Below are 24,095 nucleotides of genomic sequence, written 5' to 3' on the forward strand. Positions count from 1 at the left end.
GAGGATGGTGTGCTGCCTTCCCGGTGCCAGGATCCAGGATGTCACGGACAGAGTGCAGAAAATCCTCAAGGGCGAAGGTGAACAGTGGGCGAAGGTGAACATCCGGAAGTGGTAGTGCATGTCGGCACAAATGATGTCGGAAAGAAGGGGATGAATATTCTGCAGCGTCTCTTTAGAGAGCTCGGAAAAATGCTGAAAAGCAGGACCTCTAGGGTTGTTACCTCCGGTTTGCTTCCAGTTCCTCGTGCTGGCGAGAGCAGGAACAGGGAGATATGGGACCTGAATGTGTGGCTGTGGAACTGGTGCACGGGGCAGGGATTTAGATTCTTAGATCACTGGGCTCTGTTTTCGAGTAAGGGGGAACTGTACAAAAGGGATGGATTGCATCTTAACAGGTGGGGGACCAGCATTCTGGCAGGCAGGTTGCCACTGCTACACGGGTGGCTTTAAACTGAATAAGGAGGGTGGGGTGTCAAATGGGATAGTCGAGGATGGAGTTAAAGGGAAAGGGTTTCTTAAATGTGTGAGCAGAGAGACAGAGGGGTGTAAAATGAGGGTCAAAGCAATAGGTAGCAAGGTGAAAAGTAAAAGGGGCAAGCAGACACATCCAGGGCAAAGATTCGTAAGCATTCGTAATAAGGTGGATGAGTTGAATGTGCAGATAGCTATTAATGACTTTGATATAGTTGGGATCACAGAGACATGGCTCCAGGGTGACCAAGGCTGGGAGCTGAACATCCAGGGATATTCAATATTCAGGTGGGATAGACAGAAAGGAAAAGGAGGTGGGGTAGCGTTGCTGGTTAGAGAGGAGATTAATGCAATAGAAAGGAAGGACATTAGCTTGGAGGATGTGGAATCGATATGGGTAGAGCTGCGAAACACTAAGGGGCAGAAAACGCTAGTGGGAGTTGTGTACAGACCACCTAACAGTGGTAATGGACTTGGGGATGGCATCAAACAGGAAATTAGAAATGCGTGCAGCAGAGGTAAAACAGTTATAATGGGTAACTTCAATCTACATATAGATTGGATGAATCAAATTGGTAGGGGTGCTGAGGAAGAGAATTTCTTGGAATGTATGCGGGATAGTTTTCTAAACCAACATGTAGAGGAACCAACGAGAGAGCAGGCTATTCTAGACTGGGTATTGAGTAATGAGGAAGGGTTAGTTTGCAGTCTTGTTGTGCATGGCCCCTTGGGCAAGTGACCATAATATGGTTGAGTTCTTCATTAGGATGGAGAGTGACATAATTCAGAAACAAGGGTTCTGAACTTAAAGAAAGGTAACTTTGAGGGTATGAGGGGGGTATGAATTGGCCAAGATAGACTGGCAATTGATTCTTAAAGGGTTGACGGTGGATATGCAATGGAAGGCATTTAAAGACTGCATGGATGAACTACAACAATTGTTCATCCCAGTTTGGCAAAAGAATAAATCTGGGAAGGTAGTGCATCTGTGGATAACAAGGGTGACCCAGATACCTGACATTGTGAATAATACGTATTACTCTTTTTTGAAGAATAGTTAATGAATGTAGCGAACTTTTATAGTTATTGCCCCAGACTTCTGCACAGTAATTTACATAGGGTAAGATTAGTGAACAGTAGAGAATGCGGAGTGATTTGTGATCCAGAACCTGCTTAACTTTCTGTAATACAGAAATGCTTTTTGACAGTTTGGATTGTACATGTTTAATGTGTGATTTCCAGCTGATTCTATCATCCATTATAACCCCAAGAAATTTATTTTCATGAACTCGTTCAATTTCAACCCCATTTATCTTTATATTTGCTTGTGTAATTGCTCTGCAATTACCAAATAACATTATTTTGGTTTTGCTCAAGTTTAATGATATTTTGTTCCTGTCAAATCATGTTTTCAGTTTGCCCATTTCTTTTGTTATTTTGTCCAGTAATTGTTTTACATTCTCCCCAGAACAAAAAATATTTGTGCCGTCTGCAAACAAGACCAGCCTCAAGGCATTGGACACATTACAAATGTTGTTTACATACACGATGAATAGTTTTGGGCCCAACACTGACCCCTGGGGGACACCACAAGCAATGTCCAAACATGTAGAACTGTAGCTACCCAGCCTCACAAACTGTTGCCTGTTACTTAAATAGCTTTTTATCCAATCTAGTACTAGACCTCTGATGCCATACCTTTCTAATTTTTTTAATAAAATATCATGATTGATCGTATCAAATGCTTTCTTTATGTCAATAAATATCCCAGCTGCATATAGTTTATTGTCAATAGCGTTTGTGATATCTTCAATTGATTCTATTATTGCAGGTGATGTTGATCTGTTTGATCTGAATCCATATTGACTTTCAGTGATTAATTTATGCTTTTCTACAAATATGTTTAGTCTATTGTTGAACATTTTTTCTAGTATTTTGGAGAATTGAGGGAGTAAAGAAACAGGTCTATAGTTTGTGAAATGATGCTTGTTCCCAGTTTTGTATATTGGTATGACTTTTGCTATTTTCATTTTGATTGGAAAAGTACTGGTTTGGAAAGATGAATGTTAAAGGTTTGGAAATCCCCTCAATGACCATCTTAACTAACGACATGTCAATGTCGATGAAATCAGTAGACATTTTGTTTTTATATGTTTTAACAATGTCCAACAGTTCTTTTTCATCTACTGCCATAAGAAACATAGAGCAAGGATTTCTCTCCAATAAATTCTCAGGAGTTTCTCCATCCAGATGTCCCTGGATCAGGGATTTGTTTAGCTATTTGATTAAATCAATACAATAAAATATCTGACTTTTGAACTAAGAACTAACGTTACCATTGAATATTTTTTAATTATCAGGTTTTTCTTGGCTGTGCTAAAACAGAAAGCAAAACTATATTGAAAAAGGTTCTTGAGAATAGAAGACTGTGCAATCTTTTGTCACCGTACTTCAATCCAAATATCTCTCCAGATGAATATGTCATTCTTTATAGCAAAGTTGTCAAAGTACTCCACACAGAAAATGGTGACATCATCTTTATGTTATTAACAAAGGTAATTAATTTTTCTATTACGTGCTACTGAAATTGAACCAGTTATACATTTTCCATTAATAATTCAGCTGTGTGTCTTTATTGAGTCAAAACGTGTAATAAGTTGAGAAACGCAAATTCAGTTATGTTGCAGCTTTCAATGTTCTCTTGTATGTTCTCTTTTACCCAATTTCATCATTTTTTACTGTATGGAATTCAAGAATTGCATTTCACACCCAACCAAATTATACATCCACAAAAGAATGGTGTGTTTTTGCACCATCAGAGAGTTGTGGTGATCTTTCACAGTCATAGAAATCAGAGAAAACGTAGATGTTATTAAAGTAACCTTATGGATGATGTATACCGCAGGTCAGGCATCATCTCTGAAAGGGGGAACATTTCAGCAATGAGAAATAATGTCAGATGGTAACTCTGCTTTTCTGTACAGATGCTGTAAACATCCATTTATCCACTTTCTTGCCCTTTCACCATAAACATTGATTACCTCACTGAGTAGAAATCTGAATAAACAAAATCTTGCGAATTACTGTGGCAAAAGTTCCAATGGTTCGCAACCTTTTTTCATTCTTAAATGAGCAACCTTTTTTTCTGAGACCATTCACTGTAGTTCTGGATTCCGCCATGAGAGGGCGTATCCTCTCAGTATTTACCCTGTCCAGCTCTTTAAGAATCGTATATCTTACAATGAGGCACCATTCTACTCCAATGAGTAGAGTTCCAGCCTATTTAATCTTTCCTTGTAGGACAACCTCTCCATACCTGGCGTCATTCTGGTGACCTATACCAAAACCACCTCTGATAAATAAATATATTGGCTTAAATAGGGAACAAATTATTCACAGTACATCCATAGGTCAATCACATCCTTGTACAGTTGTAAGAAGACCATACTACTTTTATTTTTCAACCTTCTTGAAATAAATCCCAAACTGCTATTTGCCTTCCCAATTACCTACTGCACTTGTGTGCTAAGTTTTTGTGCTTTGTGCACAAGGATCCCCAGTTTACTGTGCAATATTTCAGTTTGAATAATCTGTTCTTTTCGTCTTCCTTTCAAAATGAACTTCACATTTTCCTGCATTATACTTTATTTGCTCATTTGTTGGCTTCTCACTTAACCTATTTATGTCTCTCTAAACCATTGTATCCACTTTGCAACTTACAACAAGTCCTTTCCACTTATTTTTGTGTTGTTTGCAAAAGGTCTGTCTCACATTTGCTTCTTTCCTCCATTTAATATGTATTGTAAACAATGCAGTCTTGGTACTGATCCCTGTGGTACTCCACTGGTTACAGGTCCTCAACCTGAAAGTGATCCCCTTACCCTTGTTTGCTGCTTCATGCATGTCAACGAAGTCTGAGAAATAGAAACTCATCTTCTATCTGGGCGTTCTGCACCTTTGAGGTCCAAATGTTGAAGTTAACACGATAGGCAAACACCCAGTTTTTCATTCAGCAGATAGTCATAGAGTGATACAGTGTGGAAACAGGCCCTTCGGACCAATTCGCCCACACTGGCAAACAATGTCCCAGCTACACTAGTCCCACTTGCTTGCGCTTGGTCCATATCCCTCCAAACCTGTCCTATCCACGTACTTGTCTAACTATTTCTTAAACGATGGGATTGTCTCAGCGTCAACTACCTCCTCAGGCAGCTCGTTCCATAAACCCACCACCCATTGTGTGATGTGGCAGTAGCTTTGTTTTAATTTTCTCTCCTATATTGGACTGCCAGTTTTTTAAAGTGTTAGCTACCGCGATCTAAACCTCATTACAGAGGTACCTGCTGTTCTCTCCAGCCTTGTTTTTATGTAGTGCTTCATCATAAACAAAATGCTAAGATGGTTGTTAGTTCCCACCAAATGGCAGTCTATTACAATGTGTTTTAGTTTCTTTGATGGGAAAGCAACTGTTCTTGTTTGATTTATGTCACAATGTGCCAACTTTCCATTCCATCTGTTATCCTCATTAAGCTTCTGCTTCACATTGATGATGCGAAAAAGGAAATGATTGGATTTTGACCCCGTAAAAATGGTTATATCCAAATCATTTTATGCATAATACAATAAATAGTTTGGAAAAGTTGGCCTTCCCATGATGTGTAATGCCAACTCTAGGTAATATACCATTTCCATGACCAATAGTTGTTTTCCCCTAAAAAGATATTGACTGGAATTATAGTCGTATACAACCAAATGCGGGTGTATATATTCATAGTCACAGAGCTATACAGCATTGACATCGGCTCTCTGTTCATGCTGAACAAGTTGGCATACTGGGCTGGTCCCATTTGCCTGCATTTGACCCATAGCCCTCTAAAACCTTCCTTTCCTTTTATATGTCTAATTGTCTTTTAAAAATTGTAATTGTATTCACTTCTATAGCTTCCTAGAGGATTCACTTTATCCATGTCCCTCGTGATCTTGTTCCTCCCATTAAGATCACCCCCTCAGCCGCCTGTGCTCCAAAGAAGAAAAAAGTCCCAGCCTATCCAATTTCTCCCCATAACTCAATCTCACAAGCCCAGATAACAACCTGGTGAATCTCTTCTGCACGCTTTCTAACTTAATGACATCTTTCCAATAGCTGGGTGACCAGAACTGCATACAATACTCCAAGTGAACTTTCACCGACGACTTGTACAACTGCATGGTGATGTCCCAACTTTTATACTCAATACCCTTCTCAATGAAGGCAAGCATGCCAAATGCCTTCTTCACCGAATTGTTGACGTGAGTCACCACTTTTAGGGAACTATGCTCGTGTATTCCAGGACGTCTGTGTTCTGCAACAATCTGCGGTGCTCTGTTATTTACTGTGCAAATTCTGCCCTGGTTTGACATAGCAAAATGCAACACCAAATTCAATCAAGAATTATGATATCTATAGGATTGGTCAAGAAAAATGTTGGTTTTACTTTTTATATTGCAGTTTGATCTAATATTATGGTTGAATTCCAACAAGCCAACTATGAATGAACGAACACAATTATTAGAATTGATTCATTTAGGCCTTACGTTGTGTGGCCTTCAACCTGAGGAAGAAATCCAGATGGCTTTTAATGTTCTTTGTAAACACTGGATGCACATTCTGCAATATCAGTTCCCAGATCACTACAGTGACTTTCTCAGACTTCTGATGCAAAGTAAGATGTCATACAAATTTCAATTTTAGTCATGTTTTTGTAAAATGTTAATGATATATACTTACCCAGTTTACATGTCAAAATCAAAATATATTTGTTGATTGACTTAATTGTACATCTTCATGGTATTGCTGCCAAAATAAGCTTTTTTGGAATGTGACTAAGATTTTGTTGCTATGTGGAATGCTATTATTCGGGTGGTTTTAGTTGGATATTGCTGGACTTGGATCACCAAACTGAATCACTGCATGCCATCCCCACGGGCTTGTAAATACATGGGCTGGAAGCAGAGCAGAGATTTCCTTGGAAAACACGTAAAAAAACTTTAAAATAAATAGAACTCTAAATTATAGGAAAAAAATGAAATGAAAAATACATTTCCCTTTGCCTTAATTCTCAGGCTTGGAGCTTCCATTGCATTCAGTGATGTCACTGATTCGTCTTGTGTCTGACTGATTGTTTCCTTAGTGTTGTCCTGAGCCTCCTCATTGGACTCCATGGATCACTGTTATACACTCGCCACTAATTATCTTAATAGGTTTTGCACACACTGGATTCTGCTTCAGTTTGAGACTTCAAATGGCTGAACGTTGATGGTTTTCATTTCAACAATCACATAACGCCAGTGAAATTCAATTGATTGCTAAAGGAAAGAATGGAATATTGTGCACATATTAATGTTGTTTTTGAGGGATATCCACTGTATTGTTATGCCTCAGCCCTATCCAAGTTTTAGATAGCCAGGAATTCTTCTTAGCATGTCCTAATAGTTAATTTCCCCTCTCTTCTCCCCTACTGCCTGAAGGAAACTTCAACAACCACCATCCAAGCACACGTATTTGTTTGTTTTTTAATAGATTTTTCTCAAGGTGAACAATAAACTTGACTATAATAAGATAAACTCCTGGTATTTGTGAAATCTATTTGGAAATCTATTTAGATGAGATGAGATTGATAAAAGATGAGATAGCCGCACATTTGGATAACAGTAACAGGATCGGTCCGAGTCAGCATGGATTTATGAAGGGGAAATCATGCTTGACTAATCTTCTGGAATTGTTTGAAGATGTAACAAGGAAAATGAACAAGGAAGAGCCAGTGGATGTAGTGTACCTGGACTTTCAGATAGCATTTGATAAGGTCCCACATAGAAGATTAGTGGGCAAAATTAGGGCACATGGTATTGGGGGTAGAGTGCTGACATGGATAGAGAAGTGATTGGCAGATAGGAAACAAAGAGTAGGGATTAACGGGTTCCTTTCAGAATGGCAGGCAATGACTAGTGGGGTACCGCAAGGCTTGGTGCTGGGACCGCAGCTATTTACAATATACATCAATGATTTGGATGAAGTAACATTAGCAAATTTGCAGATGACACAAAGCTGGGTGGCAGTGTGAACTGTGAGGAGGATGCTATGAGAATGCAGGGTGACTTGGACAGGTTGGGGGAGTGGGCAGATGCATGGCAGATGAAGTTTAATGCGGATAAATGTGAGGTTATCCACTTTGATAGCAAAAACAGGAAGGCAGATTACTATCTAAATGGCGTCAAATTGGGAAAAGGGGAAGTACAACGGAATCTGGGGGTCCTTGTACATCAGTCTTTGAAAGTAAGCATGCAGGTACAGCAGGCAGTGAAGAAAGCGAATGGCATGTTGGCCTTTATAACAAGAGGAATCAAATATAGGAGCAAAGAGGTCATTCTGCAGTTGTACGGGGCCCTTGGGAGACCACACCTGTAGTATTGTGTGCAGATTTGGTCCCCTAAATTGAGGAAGGACATTCTTGCTATTGAGGGAGTGCAGCACAGGTTTACAAGGTTAATTCCCTGGATGGCGGGACTGTCATATGCTGAGAGACTGGAGCAGCTGGGCATGTAAACATAGAAACTTAGAAAATATGTGCAGGAGTAGGCCATTCGGCCCTTCGAGCCTGCACCACCGTTCAATATGATCATGGCTGATCATCCAACTCAGTATCCCATCCCTGCCTTCTCTCCATACCCTCTGATCCCTTTAGCCACGAGGGCCACATCTAACTCCCTCTTAAATATAGCCAATGAACTGGCCTCAGCTACCTTCTGTGGCAGAGAATTCCACAGATTCACCACTCTCTGTGTAAAAAAAGATTTTCTCGTCTCGGTCCTAAAAGACTTCCCACTTATCCTTAAACTGTGACCTTTAATTCTGGACTTCCTCAACATCGGGAATAATCTTCCTGCATCTAGCCTGTCCAACCCCTTAAGAATTTTGTAAGTTTTTATATGATCCCCCCCCCTCAATCTTCTAAATTCTAGCGTGTACAAGCCGAGTCTATCCAGTCTTTCTTCATATGAAAGTCCTGCCATCCCAGGAATCAGTCTGGTGAACCTTCACTGTACTCCCTCTATGGCAAGAATGTCTTTCTTCAGATTAGGAGACCAAAACTGTATGCAATACTCCAGTTGTGGTCACACCAAGACCCTGTACAACTGCAGTAGAACCTCCCTGCTCCTATACTCAAATCCTTTTGCTATGAATGCTAACATTCCATTTGCTTTCTTCACTGCCTGCTGCACCTGCATGCCTACTTTCAATGACTGGTGTACCATGACACCCAGGTCTCGTTGCATCTCCCCTTTTCCTAGTCGGCCACCATTCAGATAATAGTCTACTTTCCTGTTTTTGCCACCAAAGTGGATAACCTCACATTTATCCACATTATACTGCATCTCCCATGCCACTCACCCAACCTATCCGTCACCTTGCAGCCTCCTAGCATCCTCCTCACAGCTAACACTGCCCCCTAGCTTTGTGTCATCCGCAAACTTGGAGATGTTGCATTCAATTCCCTCATCCAGATCATTAATATATATTGTAAATAGCTGGGGTCCCAGCACTGAGCCTTGCGGTACCCCACTAGTCACTGCCTGCCATTCTGAAAAGGACCCGTTTACTCCCTACTCTTCGCTTCCTGTCCGCCAGCCAGTTCTCTATCCACATCAATACTGAACCCCCAATACCGTGTGCTTTAAGTTTGCATACTAATCTCTTATGTGGGACCTTGTCGAAAGCCTTCTGAAAGTCCAGCTATAACACTGGTTCTCCCTGAACACTCTGGAGTTTAGAAGGATGAGAGGGAATCTCATTGAAACATATAAGATTGTTAAGGGCTTGGACACGCTAGAGGCAGGAAACATGTTCCCGATGTTGGGGGAGTCCAGAGCCAGGGGCCACAGTTTAAGAATAAGGAGTAAGCCATTTAGAACGGAGACGAGGAAACACTTTTTCTCACAGAGAGTGATGAGTCTGTGGAATTCTCTGCCTCAGAGGGCAGTGGAGGTAGGTTCTCTGGATGCTTTCAAGAGAGAGCTAGATAGGGCTTTTAAAAATAGCGGAGTCAGGGGATATAGGTAGTAGGCAAGAACGGGGTACTGATTGTGGATGATCAGCCATGATCACATTGAACGGCGGTGCTGGCTCGAAGGGTCAAATGGCCTACTCCTGCACCTATGTCTCTTGTCTATTGAAATGAAATTTAAGATTCCAGTTTCAATTTAGTCTTGCATAATATTTGCATTTATTTTGCATCAGCATTGTGATAAAAGTAAAAAGGGAAATTAAAGTATAATCATAATGCTAAATTGAATGAGAAAAATAAAATATTAGAAATATTGATAATCATTGTAACTTCAGTTTCTCTCTCTACAGAAGCTGCTTGCCCTGCTGAGTGGGCATTTTAAATTGTATTAGTTTTTTGTTTTACTAAACTGAAAGAGTTCTTGAGAAACAAATGTTATACACATCCTCTTTCTTCCTGGTTAAGGCTCATCAGAACAAAAGTTGAATCCTGACTGTTGGAAGATTGCTCTGAAAACCTTAAATTGTACCTCTGAGGTTGAATGTGAGCCCAGAATAATGAGATCTGCAGAAACTCGTTCCCAAAAGATCATTCTGTCATTCCAACAGGTAATGCAAATGTTGCCAATTGGGGATAATCACTGGGTCTAGGTCAGATGGGGATGTGATCATGGGAGAATATAGAAGATCCTAGTGGCCAAGGTTTTGTTTTGTTAAATAGATTAGTCTTTAGGAAAGATAATTGTGGGAAAAAATGTCCTTGGATCCCTTCATACCAAATTGTATATGTACTCTTAAACAGTAGTATTAGTAGCTTGTACTGATTTGGCTATTAGGGAAATTACAGACCAGTTAGCCTGACTTCGGTAGTGGGAAAGATGCTGGAGTCGATTATTAAAGAGGTGATAATGGGGCATTTGGATAGCAGTAAAATGATTAGTCCTAGTCAACATGGATTTATGAAAAGGAAATCATGCTTGACTAATCTTCTGGAATTTTTTGAGGATGTGACAAGTAAAATGGATGAAGGGGTGCCAGTGGATGTAGTGTATCTAGACTTTCAGAAAGCCTTTGATAACGACCCGCACAGGAGACTGGTGACTAAAATTATAGCACATGGTATTAGGGGGTAGGGTGTTAACATGGATCGAAAATTGGTTGGCAAAGAGTAGGAGTGAACGGGTCCTTTTCAGAATGGCAGGCAGTGGCGAGTGGAGTGCCGCACGGCTCGGTGTTGGGGCCGCAACTGTTTACCATATATATTAATGATTTGGAAGAGGGAATGAGGAGCAACACTAGCAAGTTTGCGGGTGACACAAAGCTGGGTGGCAGTGTGAACTGTGAAGAGGATGTTAGGAGGTTGCAGGGTGACCTGGACAGGTTGAGTGAGTGGGCAGATGCGTGGCAGATGCAGTATAATATAAATAAATGTGAGGTTATCCACTTTGGCGGCAAAAACAAGGGGGCAGATTATTATCTCAATGGGGTTTGGTTAGGTAAGGGGGAGGTGCAGCAAGACCTGGGTGTCCTTGTACACCAGTCACTGAAAGTTGGCGTGCAGGTGCAGCAGGCAGTGAAGAAAGCTAATGGAATGTTGGCCTTCATAACAAGAGGATTTCAGTATAGGAGTAAAGAGGTTCTTCTACAGTTGTATATGGCTCTGGTAAGACCACATCTGGAGTATTGTGTGGACAGGTTTGGTCTCCTAATTTGAGGAAGGACCTCCTTGTGATTGAGGCAGCGCAGCGTATGTTCACGAGATTGATCCCTGGGATGGCAGGACTGTCATATGAGGAAAGATTGAAAAGACTAGGCTTGTATTCACTGGAGTTTAGAAGGATGAGGGGGATCTTATAGAAACATTTAAAATTATAAAAGAACTGGACAAGCTAGATGCAGGAAAAATGTTCCCAATGTTGGGCAAGTCCAGAACCAGGGGCCACAGTCTTAGAATAAAGGGGAGGTTATTTAAGACTGAGGTGAGAAAAAACGTTTTCACCCAGAGAGTTGTGAATTTATGGAATTCCATGCCATAGAGGGCAGTGGAGGCCAAGTCACTGGATGGATTTAAGAGAGAGTTAGATAGAGCTCTAGGGGCTAGTGGAGTCGAGGGATATGGGGAGAAGGCAGGCACGGGTTATTGATAGGGGACGATCAGCCATGATTACAATGAATGGTGGTGCTGGCTCGAAGGGCCGAATGGCCGCCTCCTGCATCTATTTTCTATGTTTCTAAGAGGGGTTTGCCAACTAAAATCATTATTAACATATTAACTCTGAGGAAGGAATCAACTCAGATATTTATGATGATCCACAATATGTTCAGAAAGTAATTTAAATTTATTTCACCTAACAGGTTCAGGAGACCATACATTGGCTTTCTGATTTCTTCTACAAACTGCGTCTTTCAAAACCAGATTTAAGGAGCTTTGGACTGTTTTCAAAGTGGACACCGTATATGAATGAAGTGAAGAAATTCCTGATGTTCCTTGCCAAATATTTTATTGATTCTGAGATCTCCAAACTTTTCCAAGAAACTGTGGCCAGCAACAAAAATGTATCAGGTATTATTTAGAACATAGTATGTAGCACATGCCATTCTGTGCCTGTGCTGAACATGTTGCCAAGACCAACTCTCATCTGCCTGCATATAGTACGTATACCTCCAAGCCCTGCAGATCCATGTGTCTATCCAAGTCTCTTAAATACCACTACCATATCTGTGTCCACCACTATTCCTGGCAGCTCTCCATGCACTCACCACCCGCTGTGTAAAAAAACTTCCCGCACATTCCCTTTAAACTTCGTTCCTCGGATCTCACTTCAACCTCTGGCAATCCAGAGAAAACAATTCATGTCTGTACAACCTCTACTTGTAGCTAATGCTCCCTAATCCAGGCATTATTCTGGTAATCTACATCTATACACTTCCCTAGGCCTCTCCATCCTTCCTATATTGTAGCAACCACAGCAGCGTGCAATATTCCAAATGCGGCCTAAACAAAGTCCTACAATACTGTATAATTTCTTCCTGAATTGTATAATGACCTGACCTATGGAATAAAGCCTTTTTTTTAATCAAATGCCTTATTAAAATCCATGTAGGCAACATCCACATTTAATATGGATCATGTTAGAACTTCACAGAAAGTACTTGTAATAAATTAATTACATACAGAGTTTGTCATTACTATGTACATAATTAAAGTAGCTTGCTCCCTGTCTATCAGTTATGGAATGTATGCATGAAGAAAATGCAGAGACCAACTGCATGTGTTCTGGGTCAGTTGTATGTACTGATAAAACACTTTTTTAAATTTTTCTGGCAAATGCCTCCAGTTAATCCTAATTTCCTTTCATTTATTCTGTGAAGAACAATTAAAAAACCCAACCATTGTTCAAATGCAGTTATACTTCAATTAGCGCTTTTGAAAATGGAGCTCTAAACAAACCGTGCTGTATGGTATCATTATAACATAGTATAAATGGAGATGCAATCTTAATCAATAATTTTTAACCTGAGATGTATACAATACTGTATATTATATTGTATATACAGAGTCTTTTCCAAAATTATCTGAAGGTGCGATGAAGACATAACTCCCTAATCCATCGGTTGAAATAAGGAAGTTTTGTTTGAGGAAGAGAAACCACCTCTACAGGAATGTAGGTCGAAAGAGTGTCCAGATTCTCGGGGTGGCCTGGGGCATTATTGATCACCAACAATGCTTTAGGTTTACGGTTATTTTCTTCACAATATCGCTTCACTGCTGTGCAAATGTGACACAACGACTGTGTCTAAATATCTCAGTCAAGTCAAGTCAAGTTTATTTGTCACATACACATACGAGATGTGCAGTGAAATGAAAGTGGCAATGCTCGCGGATTTTTTGTGCAAAAGACAAACAACAAAACAACCAAACAAATTATAAACACAATCATAACACACATATTCTTTTACATAATAAATAATAGAAGGAAAAACGTTCTGTAGAGTTAGTCCCTGGTGAGATAGGCGTTTACAGTCCGAATTGCCTCTGGGAAGAAACTCCTTCTCAACCTCTCCGTTCTCACCGTATGGCAACGGAGGCGTTTGCCTGACCGTAGCAGCTGGAACAGTCCGTTGCAGGGGTGGAAGGGGTCTCTCATGATTTTATTTGCTCTGGAGTTGCACCTCCTGTTGTATAGTTCCTGCAGGGGGGTGAGTGAAGTTCCCATAGTGCGTTCGGCCGAACGCACTACTCTCAGCAGAGCCTTCTTGTCCTTGGCAGAGCAATTCCCAAACCAGATGGTAATGTTACCGGACAAGATGCTTTCCACCGCCGCTGCATAGAAGCACTGGAGGATCCTCGGAGACACTCTGAATTTCCTCAATTGCCTGAGGTGGTAAAGGCGATGCCTTGCCTTCCTCACGAGTACCGAGGCGTGTGATGCCCATGTCATATCCTCAGAGATGTGGACTCCCAGATATTTAAAACAGTTCACCCTATCCACAGGATCCCCATTTATACTCAATGGAGTGTACGTCCTCGGATGATGTGCCCTCCTAAAGTCCATGATCAGCTCCTTCGTTTTTTTGATGTTCAAGAGGAGGCTGTTATCCTGGCACCAGAGTGCTAGATCAGCCACCTCCTCCCGGTAGCAGGCCAGCTTGCTTGATTTCGAAATTACAGGCAGATGCAATTTTGATAATCCCCTCATTGCTCATGGTATTTCTGAGTGATAAATGAGCAAAGCCTTCTCCAGCATTACCATCGAGTAGGAGTGTCAAACAGTCTTTCCACCTCTTGAACCCATAAGCGCTTTTTTCATCTCGGGAAATAAAAGTGCGGGATGGCATTCTTTTCCATAAAAGGCGTGGTTCATCAACATTGAAGACAAGCTGGAGAGGGTAGTTGCCACACTCAACATAGAACAGTACAGGTCAAGAACAGGCCCTTTGGCCCACAGGGTCTCTATGAACATGATGCCAACTCGTATCTGCCTGCATATAATCCATATCCCTCCATCCCCTGCATATCCATATGCTTATCCAAAAGTCTCTTGATTGTTGCTATCATATCTGCCTCAACCACCACCCCTCAGCCACACATTCCAAGCTCAATCACCCTCTGTTTAAAAAATATATACTTGACCACCAATCTCTTTTCAACTTTGCACCTCTCATCTTAATGCTATACCATCTGGTATTAGATTTTTCTATCTCGGAGGGGAAAAAAGTTCTGACTCTCTACCTTATCTATGCCTCTCATAATTTTATAAACTTTTTTCAGGTCTTCCTGCCAGCATTCCATAGATTATAATCCAAGTCAGTCCAACCTCACTCTGTAGCTAATACCCACTAGTCTAGTCATCACTATAGTAAACCACCTCTGCACCTTTTCCAAAGCCTCCACATCATGTAGTCCTATAAAACTGCATCATGACGTCCTGACTCTAATACTCAATTTCCTCCTGTCAAAAGTGTTGAATCAATGTCTGATGATGCCAAGGCCTGGGGAATCATATTTGGTCTTTGAACTTTAGCCACAATAGAATTAATAAAGTTTTCCCCCAAAACAACCTGATGCCTTAAAAAAAAAAGATTCCTTGTTTATTGTAACATCCTCTATAATAACTAAATAATTTGTTTGATTCTCACTAAATTTTGTGTTTTCTCTTTGATATACAGTGCCCTCCATAATATTTGGGACAGAGGGCCATCATTTATTTATAAGCCTCTGTACTCCACAATTTGAGATTTGTAATAGAAAAAAAATCATGTGGTTAAAGTGCACATTGTCAGATTTTATTAAAGAGTATTTTTATACATTTTGGTTTCACCACGTAGAAATTACAGCAGTGTTCATACATAGTCCCCCCATTTCAGGGCACCATAATGTTTGGGACACATGGCTTCACACGTGTTTGTAATTGCTCAAGTGTGTTTAATTGTTTAACTGCAGGTATAAGAGAGCTCTCAGCACCTAGTCTTTCCTCCAGTCTTTCCATCACCTTAGGGAATGTATATTGCTGTTTATCAAAGGATCAAAGCTGTGCCAATGAAAGTCAAATAAGCCATTATGAGACTAATAGATAGAGACATCAGACAAACCTTAGGCTTCCCAAAATCAACTGTTTGGAGCATCATTAAGAAGAAATAGAGAAAGGGACTGGCAAGATAAGGAAGACCTCCACAGCTCATGACAGAAGAATTATCTCGATAATAAAGAAAACTCCCAAAACACCTGTCCGACAGATCAGAAACACTCTTCCGGAGTCAGGCGTGGAATTGTCAATGACCACTGTCCGCAGAAGACTTAATGAACAGAAATACAGAGGTTACACTGCAAGATGCAAACCACTGATTAGCCACAAAAATAGGATGGTCAGGTTACAGTTTGCCAAGAAGTACTTAAAAGAGCAACCCCAGTTCTGGAAATAGGTCTTGTGGACAGATGAGATGAAGATTAACTTGTATCAGAGTGATGGCAAGAGCAAGGTATGGAGGAGATAAGGAACTGCCCAAGATCAAAAGCATACCACCTCATCTGTGAAACACTGTGGTGGGGGTGTTATGGCCTGGGCATGTATGGCTGCTGAAGGTACTGGCTCACTTATCTTCATTGATGATACAACTGCTGATGGTAGTAGCATAATTCATTCTGAAGTGCATAGACACATCCTAACTGCTCAAGTTCAAACAAATGCCTCAAAACTCATTGGCTGGCGGTTCATTCTACAGCAAGACAATGATCCCAAACATACTGTGAAAGCAACAGAGGGATTTTTCAAAGCTAAAAAATGGTCAATTCTTGAGTAGCCAAGTCAATCACCCGATCTGAACCCAATTAAGCATGACCTTTATATGCTGAAGAGGGACTAGCCCCCAAAACAAGCAAAAGCTAAAGATGGCTCCTATACAGACCTGGCAGAGCATCACCAGAGAAGACACACAGCAACTGGTGATGTCCATGAATCGCAGACTTCAAGCAGTCATTGCTTGCAAAATATATGCAAAAAAATACTAAACATGACTACTTTCAATTACATGACATTGCTATGTCCAAACTATTACTGTGCCCTGAAATGGGGGGACTATGTATAAACAGTGCTGTAATTTATACATGGTGAAACAAAAATATATAAAAAAAGGCCTTTATTAAAATCTGACTTTGTGCAGTTAAACCACCTGATTTTTTTCTATTACAAATCTCAAATTGTGGAGTACAGAGGCAAAAAAATAAATGATGGGTCTTTGTCCCAAACATTATGAAGGGCACTGTATTCACCGAACTATAAATCAGAGCTGTTGTACCTTAAAACTTGGTGCAGAAATGTTTTACTTTTCTTTGTAGTTCAGGTAGACCAAAAGCGCACAGATTATGTCCACATTTTATTCAGTACCTAAATCAGGAAAAGTTCTCAATTTTCAATGGGGAAAATTAAAATTAGGTGCCACTTTGGGCCATCAAGAGGCCTCATATGGAGTGGGGGACGATTTGAAAAAAACTAAGAGTTTGGTGTACATCTTCAGGCTGAGTGTAACTTAAATACAGAATTTCAGATATTTAGGTCATTTTCTAAGCTATGCGTGGGATTTCTTCCAGATGTGTTAATGACTTGACATAATTTCATTGCAGGATTGCAATTGGTCTATGCAAAATTGCTAGAACTGTTCAAGCCATGGCTACTGGTATTAAATGCAGAAAAAGGAAGGTAACTACTTTGTAATTCGCGTGTAAAATGCTAGCCTGATCAAAAGTTTTACTTTATTTTCCATTTTGATTATTGAAAAAATCATGCAGATTCTGAAAGACACAAAATGCTGGAGTAAATTAGCGGGACAGGCAACATCTCTGGATAGAAGGAATGGGACATTCGGGTAGAGACCCTTCTTCAGACCAAGAGTCAGGGGAGTGGTTGACACAGAGATATGGAAGGGTAAGGAGTGAAGACGAGAGATCAAAGGGGGCGATCAGGGAAGATCAGTTGCTCAGGACTGCTCTCTAGTTGTTGATAGGAGGGTTCAGTTGCCTGATAACTGAATCATCCTATCAAAAACTAGAGAGCATCTCTTTATCATTCCCTTTATCATTTATCTGTGTGCTGAGGACGGCTTGATTGTAATGATTCCGATGACTGGTTAGCACGCAATAAAAACCTTTTCATTATACCTCGGTATACGTGACAAACTAAAGTAAACTAAGTATGCTATAGTATTCTAGTGATATATAAAATTATGGGAGACTCTGATAGGTGGGCAGTTAGAACCTTTTCCCCAGGGTGAAAATGTCAAGTAGTAAAGGGCAGAGCTTTAAGGTGAGCAAGTTTAAAGGAGAATAGGTTTAAGGTGATGGGGGAAAGATTTAATGGGAACCTGAGAGGTAACATTTTCACACAAAGGGTGGTGGGTGTATGGAACAAGCTGCCAGAGTAGGTAGTTGAGGCAGGTACTATTGCAACATTTATAAACATTTAGACAGGTACATAGACAGGACAGGTTTCAAGGAATATGGGCCAAACACCGGCAGTGTAGATGGGACATGTTGACTGGTGTGGGCAAGTTGGCTGAAGGACCTGTTTCCATGTTGTAAGACGCTATGAGTATTGGGCAAGTTTTTGTTTTTACACAGAGAGTGGTGGGTCCTGGAACATGCTGCCAGGAGTGGTGATGGAGGCGGATATTGACACACCATATAAGCCCTTGACACTATGGCAGTCCCAGTCTATATTGTGAAAGTTTAAATCTTTCACTTTGACAACCATGTTAGTCTTGCAGTTGTCACAATCTCTTGGCATATTTGCTCCACTCATTTTTCGTTGATTATTTGGAGGTCTATAGTGCAAACCCAAAAAGCTGACCATCCCCTATTTATTTCTCAGCTCCATCCCTCTAGCCTCACTGGATTTCAGTAAAGTAATCTCAGACTAATCCCTGATGTTCTCCTTAATCAGTACAGCAACATCTCCTATTTTACATCTATCTCACCTGTAGCATCCGTTCCCTGGAACATTAAACGGCCTGTCCCACTTGGGCGTCATTTGCCCAAACCAAAATTCTTCAAATCTATGGACAGGATAGGATAACGCACATCATCTTCACCTCGTAAATCAACATCTTCAGCATTTACACTTGAGACTGCTGCATCCAATTACCCAGCCAGATTCTTGAAACAGATATCCCATTTTGAATGTTTTAGTAAGAAAATTATTGGACAGGCTGAGAAAACAATGCAATCATTTTCCCAAAGTTTCTGTGGAAAATATGTAATATTCTCACCAATTTATGGAAATCCTTGGTCAAGGGTATGTCTAAATGAAAGCTGACTATTCAGGATAACATTGAGAATTTTAGGTGTGTTCCTTTGGAGCATTTAGAATCCCTACATAAACAAAGAAAAGAGTGCATCACCTGCAAACCAACTCACCTGTTCAATTCATCAAACATCTCCTACCCTTACCAGGGTCATGGTTCCACATCATTGGCCACTTCCGAACCCAAAGAACTGGCTATTTCAAGGATTGTCAAAGAAAGAAAAAGGAACATAAATTGTACATAAAAAGGAACAGCTCTACAACATTCAAGATTTCTAATATACTCCAGTGGTAGCTGTTCACATAATTAAATGTTAATAGCTCCACTACTGGTGGTTGCACCTTCATCTGCTTTGGATCAAAGTTTTAAAATGTTCTAATTAGTCCTTTACTGTTTTCCCAAGTAAAGAGGTTAGCCTGTGTTTCTTCCTTCAAAATACAGATTAAAAACTAACTTATTGACAATGCTTTTATTTATTGGCACTTTATACCGCTAACGTATTTATACAAGTGCAAGTGTTATTAATTTTTCCTGTCTCTATAAAGTAAATGAAGACCTGGGTGTCATGGTACACCAGTAGTCATTGAAAGTAGGCATGCAGGTGCAGCAGGCAGTGAAGAAAGCGAATGGTATGTTAGCATTCATAGCAAAGGGATTTGAGTATAGGAGCAGGGAGGTTCTACTGCAGTTGTACAGGGTCTTGGTGAGACCACACCTGGAGTATTGCATACAGTTTTGGTCTCCTAATTTGAGGAAAGACATTCTTGCCATAGAGGGAGTACAGAGAAGGTTCACCAGACTGATTCCTGGGATGTCAGGACTTTCATATGAAGAAAGACTGGATAGACTCGACTTGTACTCGGGGGTTGAGGGGGGATCTTATAGAAACTTACAAAATTCTTCAGGGGTTGGACAGGCTAGATGGAGGAAGATTGTTCCCGATGTTGGGGAAGTCCAGGACAAGGGGTCACAGTTTAAGGATAAGGGGGAAATCTTTTAGGACCGAGATGAGGAAAACATTTTTCACACAGAGAGTGGTGAATCTCTGGAATTCTCTGCCACAGAAGGTAGTTGAGGCCAGTTCATTGGCTATATTTAAGAGGGAGTTAGATGTGGCCCTTGTGGCTAATGGTATCCAGGGATATGGAGAGAAGGCAGGTACAGGATACTGAGTTGGATGATCAGCCATGGCGGTGCAGGCTCGAAGGGCCGAATGGCCTACTCCTGCACCTATTTTCTATGTTTCTAAATGATAATGTATGATTCTCATAAAAAACTACAATTTTTTATAGCATTAGCAATTCACGTTATGCTTGTATGTTGATCAGCATCCAAATAATTGTGTTTTCGTTTTCTAGCAACAACCAGTCCTATCCTTGGTTAGAGATTGACACTCCAATTGCATCTGGTGTGGTGAAGTTGTTTACGAAATGTGTTGATCACCTGCATCAGAGTTGTAAAGGTAAGCTGCAATTTGAGTAGATGTTTTGATTTTGTTAAGCAGTGAAATTAAAAGAAAATGCATGATTTTCAGATATTATAAAATGTAGATTTCTTAATTTTAATCCTATGAACCAAGTAATCACAACACATTAATACCAAGAAGAGGCACTGATATAATTTATTGTTATGACCAATCCAAAGTGTTTCATATATTGCATATAACCTCTACACAAGGTCATGGAAAATGAAATGAATAGAACATAAGGATAAACTGTTTTCTATTTCTTTTGAGTTCTTCTCACATTTCCCCTCTGCAGATAAACTATTTCCTGGCCATCGAGGTGCTCTGTGGTTCCATTTGATGTATTATTGTGAAACGTCCACATCACCTAAAATGCCTGAGTATATTTTGTACACCTATCATTCTGAATATTCCAAATTACCATGGCGAGAGCTGTATCCTGATCAAGCTTTGATGGAAGAGTTCTTTAAAGTACGTAATTTAATGAAAAGGCAATTACTTTTCTTTATTTTTTTTTAAAGATATATTTTGCTGCGTAATAATGTATATGTTTTAACAAACAAATCCCATGTTATCTAACATACAATTTCATGGATGTATTAAATTCCAATGCAGTTGACTCGGTCTTTGGCCAAGGTTAGTAACAAGTTAAAATTGGAATAAAAGGAACACAGGATGGATTATTTAGATAAATATCTATTTAACAGTGTTGTTAAATAGAACTTTTTGCATTTTTACAATCAATGCACATTCTACTATTTCAGAGATGTGGGAAATCTGAATTTTTTTTAAATACTGAAAAAAATTCAATAGGTCAGGCAACATTTCTGGCAAGAGAATCTATGACATGAAACATTTTTTTTTGCAGCATTTTTAATTGTTTTTAAAATTTATGCCTGATAGCTTAAAAATTAATAATTATTATTCCAAAGCAGTAAAACAGGATTCAGACAATAGGTGCAGGAGTAGGCCATTCGGTCCTTCGACCCAGCACCGCCATTCAATGTGATCATGGCTGATCTTCCACAATCAGTACCCCATTTCTGTCTTCTCCCCATATCCCCTGACTCTGCTATCTTTAAGAGCCCTATCTAGCTCTCTCTTGAAAGTACCCAGAGAACCGGCCTTCACCGCCCTGAGGCAGAGAATTCCACAGTGTTTCTCCGTTCTAAATGACTTAAAGGCCTGTCCCACTTGGCGATTTTTTTCGGTGACTGCCGGCGTCATATCAGTGTCGTCAAAAGATTTTGAACATTTCAAAATCCAGCGGCGACAAAAAAGTTGCGACACTTGAAAAAACACCGCGCGTCATACGTCGTCATGCCGCAAATTCTTTGGACGTCAGTCAATGATGCTGGCAGTTGCCGAAAAAATCGCCAAGTGGGACAGGCCCTTTACCCTTTATTCTTAAACTGTGGCCCCTGGTTCTGGACTCCCCCAACATCGAGAACATGTTTCCTGCCTCTAGCATGTCCAAACCCTTAATAATCTTATATGTTTCAATAAGATACCCTCTCATTCTTCTAAATTCCAGAGTATACAAGCCCAGCCATTCCATTCTCTCAGCATATGACAGTCCCGCCATCCCGGGAATTATTTTCTTTTTTTATTGCTTACAAGTTTATTTGTGTTTGTATTTTTTATCATGTTCAATAAATTTTAAAAAAAAATTATTATTTTTTTTTTTAAATCAGCCGTGTGAACCTACGCTGCACTCCCTCAATAGCAAGAATGTCCTTCCTCAAATTTGGAGACCAAAACTGCACACGATACTCCAGGTGTGATCTCACTAGGGCCCTGTGATTTGGCCGGATGATGGACAAATGATTGGTATTTAGAGCATTTGTTAAAAGGAAGATATCTCACCAAATTTAATCTAAGATGGAAATAATATTGTGAGCAGGTCTTCAGAGATGGGTTCAGAGAGCTGTTGCGATCTGTGTAACCAACCTTTTTTTTTAATGAATTAACAGTGTAATTAGATTGTTACAGTCCAAAGATATATTCAGACATTCAGTGTGTTATGCTTCATGTTTAGTTCTCCATAACCCTGGGTTTGCTCTTCTCCTTCAGGTGGAGAGAGGAAGCCCAAAAAGCTGTTTCCTGTTTTTGGGAACGTTACTATGTGAGGTTAACTGGGTTAATGTTCTTTCTGATGCTTGGAATCCCCAACCCCTCATGCATACAAGGACCATGGTTGTGTATTTGTTGTTTATGATGGTATTTCTATCAAAAGAGGACGAACTTACAAGCAAACCAGTGAGTAACTTGTACTTTATTCATTTGGCAATCTCTCCAATGGGAGGTACTGCAGTACTTTAATAAAGTAACAACTTAATTTGATTTGTTAATTATTTGAGCATTGGCACTTATAATTGACACCATTTTCTCAATTATGTAGAACATAGAAAATTGAATTGGAGAACACAGCAACTGGCCCAACATGTATATGGTGAACATGATTCCAAGTAAACTGATCTCATCTGTCTGTCCATGATCAATATCCCTTTATTCTTTGCACTTCCATGTGCTTATCTAAAAATCCACAAACTCCACTATAGTATCTCCATGTTCAACCTCCAACTTTCAGGTAAAAAATTCAAGTTTATCCAACCTCGCCTTGCAGCTGAAGTCCTCTAATCCAGGCAGCATTCTGGTAAACCTCCTCTATACCCTCTCCAAAGCCTTAGCATCCTTCCTGTAATGGGCCAACCAGAACTGCACGTGATATTCCAAATGCAGCCTAACCAAAGTCTTATAAAGCTGTATTATGACTTTCTGACTCTTATATTCAATGCCCCAGCAATGAAGGCAAATATATCATACGCTTCCTTTATCAACCTATCTACTTATGCTGCCGCCTTCAGTGAGCTATGAACGGTTTCCAAGATCCCTCTGCACATTAATGTTGTTCGGGGTCTTGCCATTAAATGTATTACTCTCCCATTACATTCGACTTCTCAAAGTGCAACACCTCACACTTGCTCGGATTAAATTCCATCTGCTATTTCTACGGCCATTCCTGCTTCTAAGCTATATTCCGCTGTATCTTCTGACAGCTTTCATCACTGAGTTACTCCAGCACTTTATGTCCTTCAGCTGAACAATGATATTTGGATATGTGAGGATACAACAGAGATGTCAGCAAACATTTCAGGATTGTAAATTTTAACATAATGGATTCAAAAAGATATTTTGTGCAGAATTTATACCACAGCCCATTGTGCCATTGATAACTGTTGTTGCAAATAAAGATTGTGTTATTGAAGGAAACTACCTCGTATGAACTTATAGCAAATAGAAAGTTAGGCTATGAAGCAAGGGAAACATTTGAAATACCTCCTGGAAATGGCTGAAAAGTGTGAAAATTCTGTTTTTGGTCTTTCTGATTTTCCTGAGTGGAAAGGAAGAAAATAAAATTAATTAAGAAAGGATAAAACAACTAAATTCTTGAATTGTTGGTGAAATGTTTATTTGGATAACAACAAAATTCTGAGTATTTTCTGTTTTGGAGTGAGTCGTACAGAAATCTGCTCTTCCTTTATTTAATAAATTAATGTGCATTTGTGTGGGGTGGTAAGGGGGAAACCGTTTTGGTCACCTCCTCCACGGAGAGGCGACTTTTGTCATGCTGCCTTCCCCGTGGCCTAACATCAAGGATTGGTGCGGCCTTTCCCAGTGACGTTCCCGGGGCTTCCCGGTGCAGGCGAGCCGTCGCCGGAGGGGAGAGCCCCATTCGCTGGCCCGCGGCAGCCTGAAGCTGCGGCCTATAGAGCTCCAGCTGGCGCTGCGTCCAGAGCCTGGGATCCCACGTTGGGGACC

The 24,095-nt window shown here is 40.3% G+C and overlaps 1 protein-coding gene across 1 annotated transcript in view; it reads left to right on the top strand.

The window, feature by feature from the left end:
• The window catches only part of epg5 (ectopic P-granules autophagy protein 5 homolog (C. elegans)), a 129,716-nt gene that overhangs the window by 87,789 nt on the left and 17,832 nt on the right, over positions 1-24,095 (top strand). Inside the window, 8 exon segments of the mRNA XM_055633414.1 lie at positions 2,832-3,026; positions 5,960-6,173; positions 9,978-10,120; positions 11,867-12,074; positions 17,133-17,208; positions 20,167-20,270; positions 20,569-20,744; positions 22,347-22,532. Of these exon segments, the coding sequence (XP_055489389.1) occupies positions 2,832-3,026; positions 5,960-6,173; positions 9,978-10,120; positions 11,867-12,074; positions 17,133-17,208; positions 20,167-20,270; positions 20,569-20,744; positions 22,347-22,532 (1,302 nt within the window).

This window comes from Leucoraja erinacea, chromosome 1, assembly GCF_028641065.1.
Source record: "Leucoraja erinacea ecotype New England chromosome 1, Leri_hhj_1, whole genome shotgun sequence".
Classification (NCBI taxonomy): domain Eukaryota; kingdom Metazoa; phylum Chordata; class Chondrichthyes; order Rajiformes; family Rajidae; genus Leucoraja; species Leucoraja erinaceus.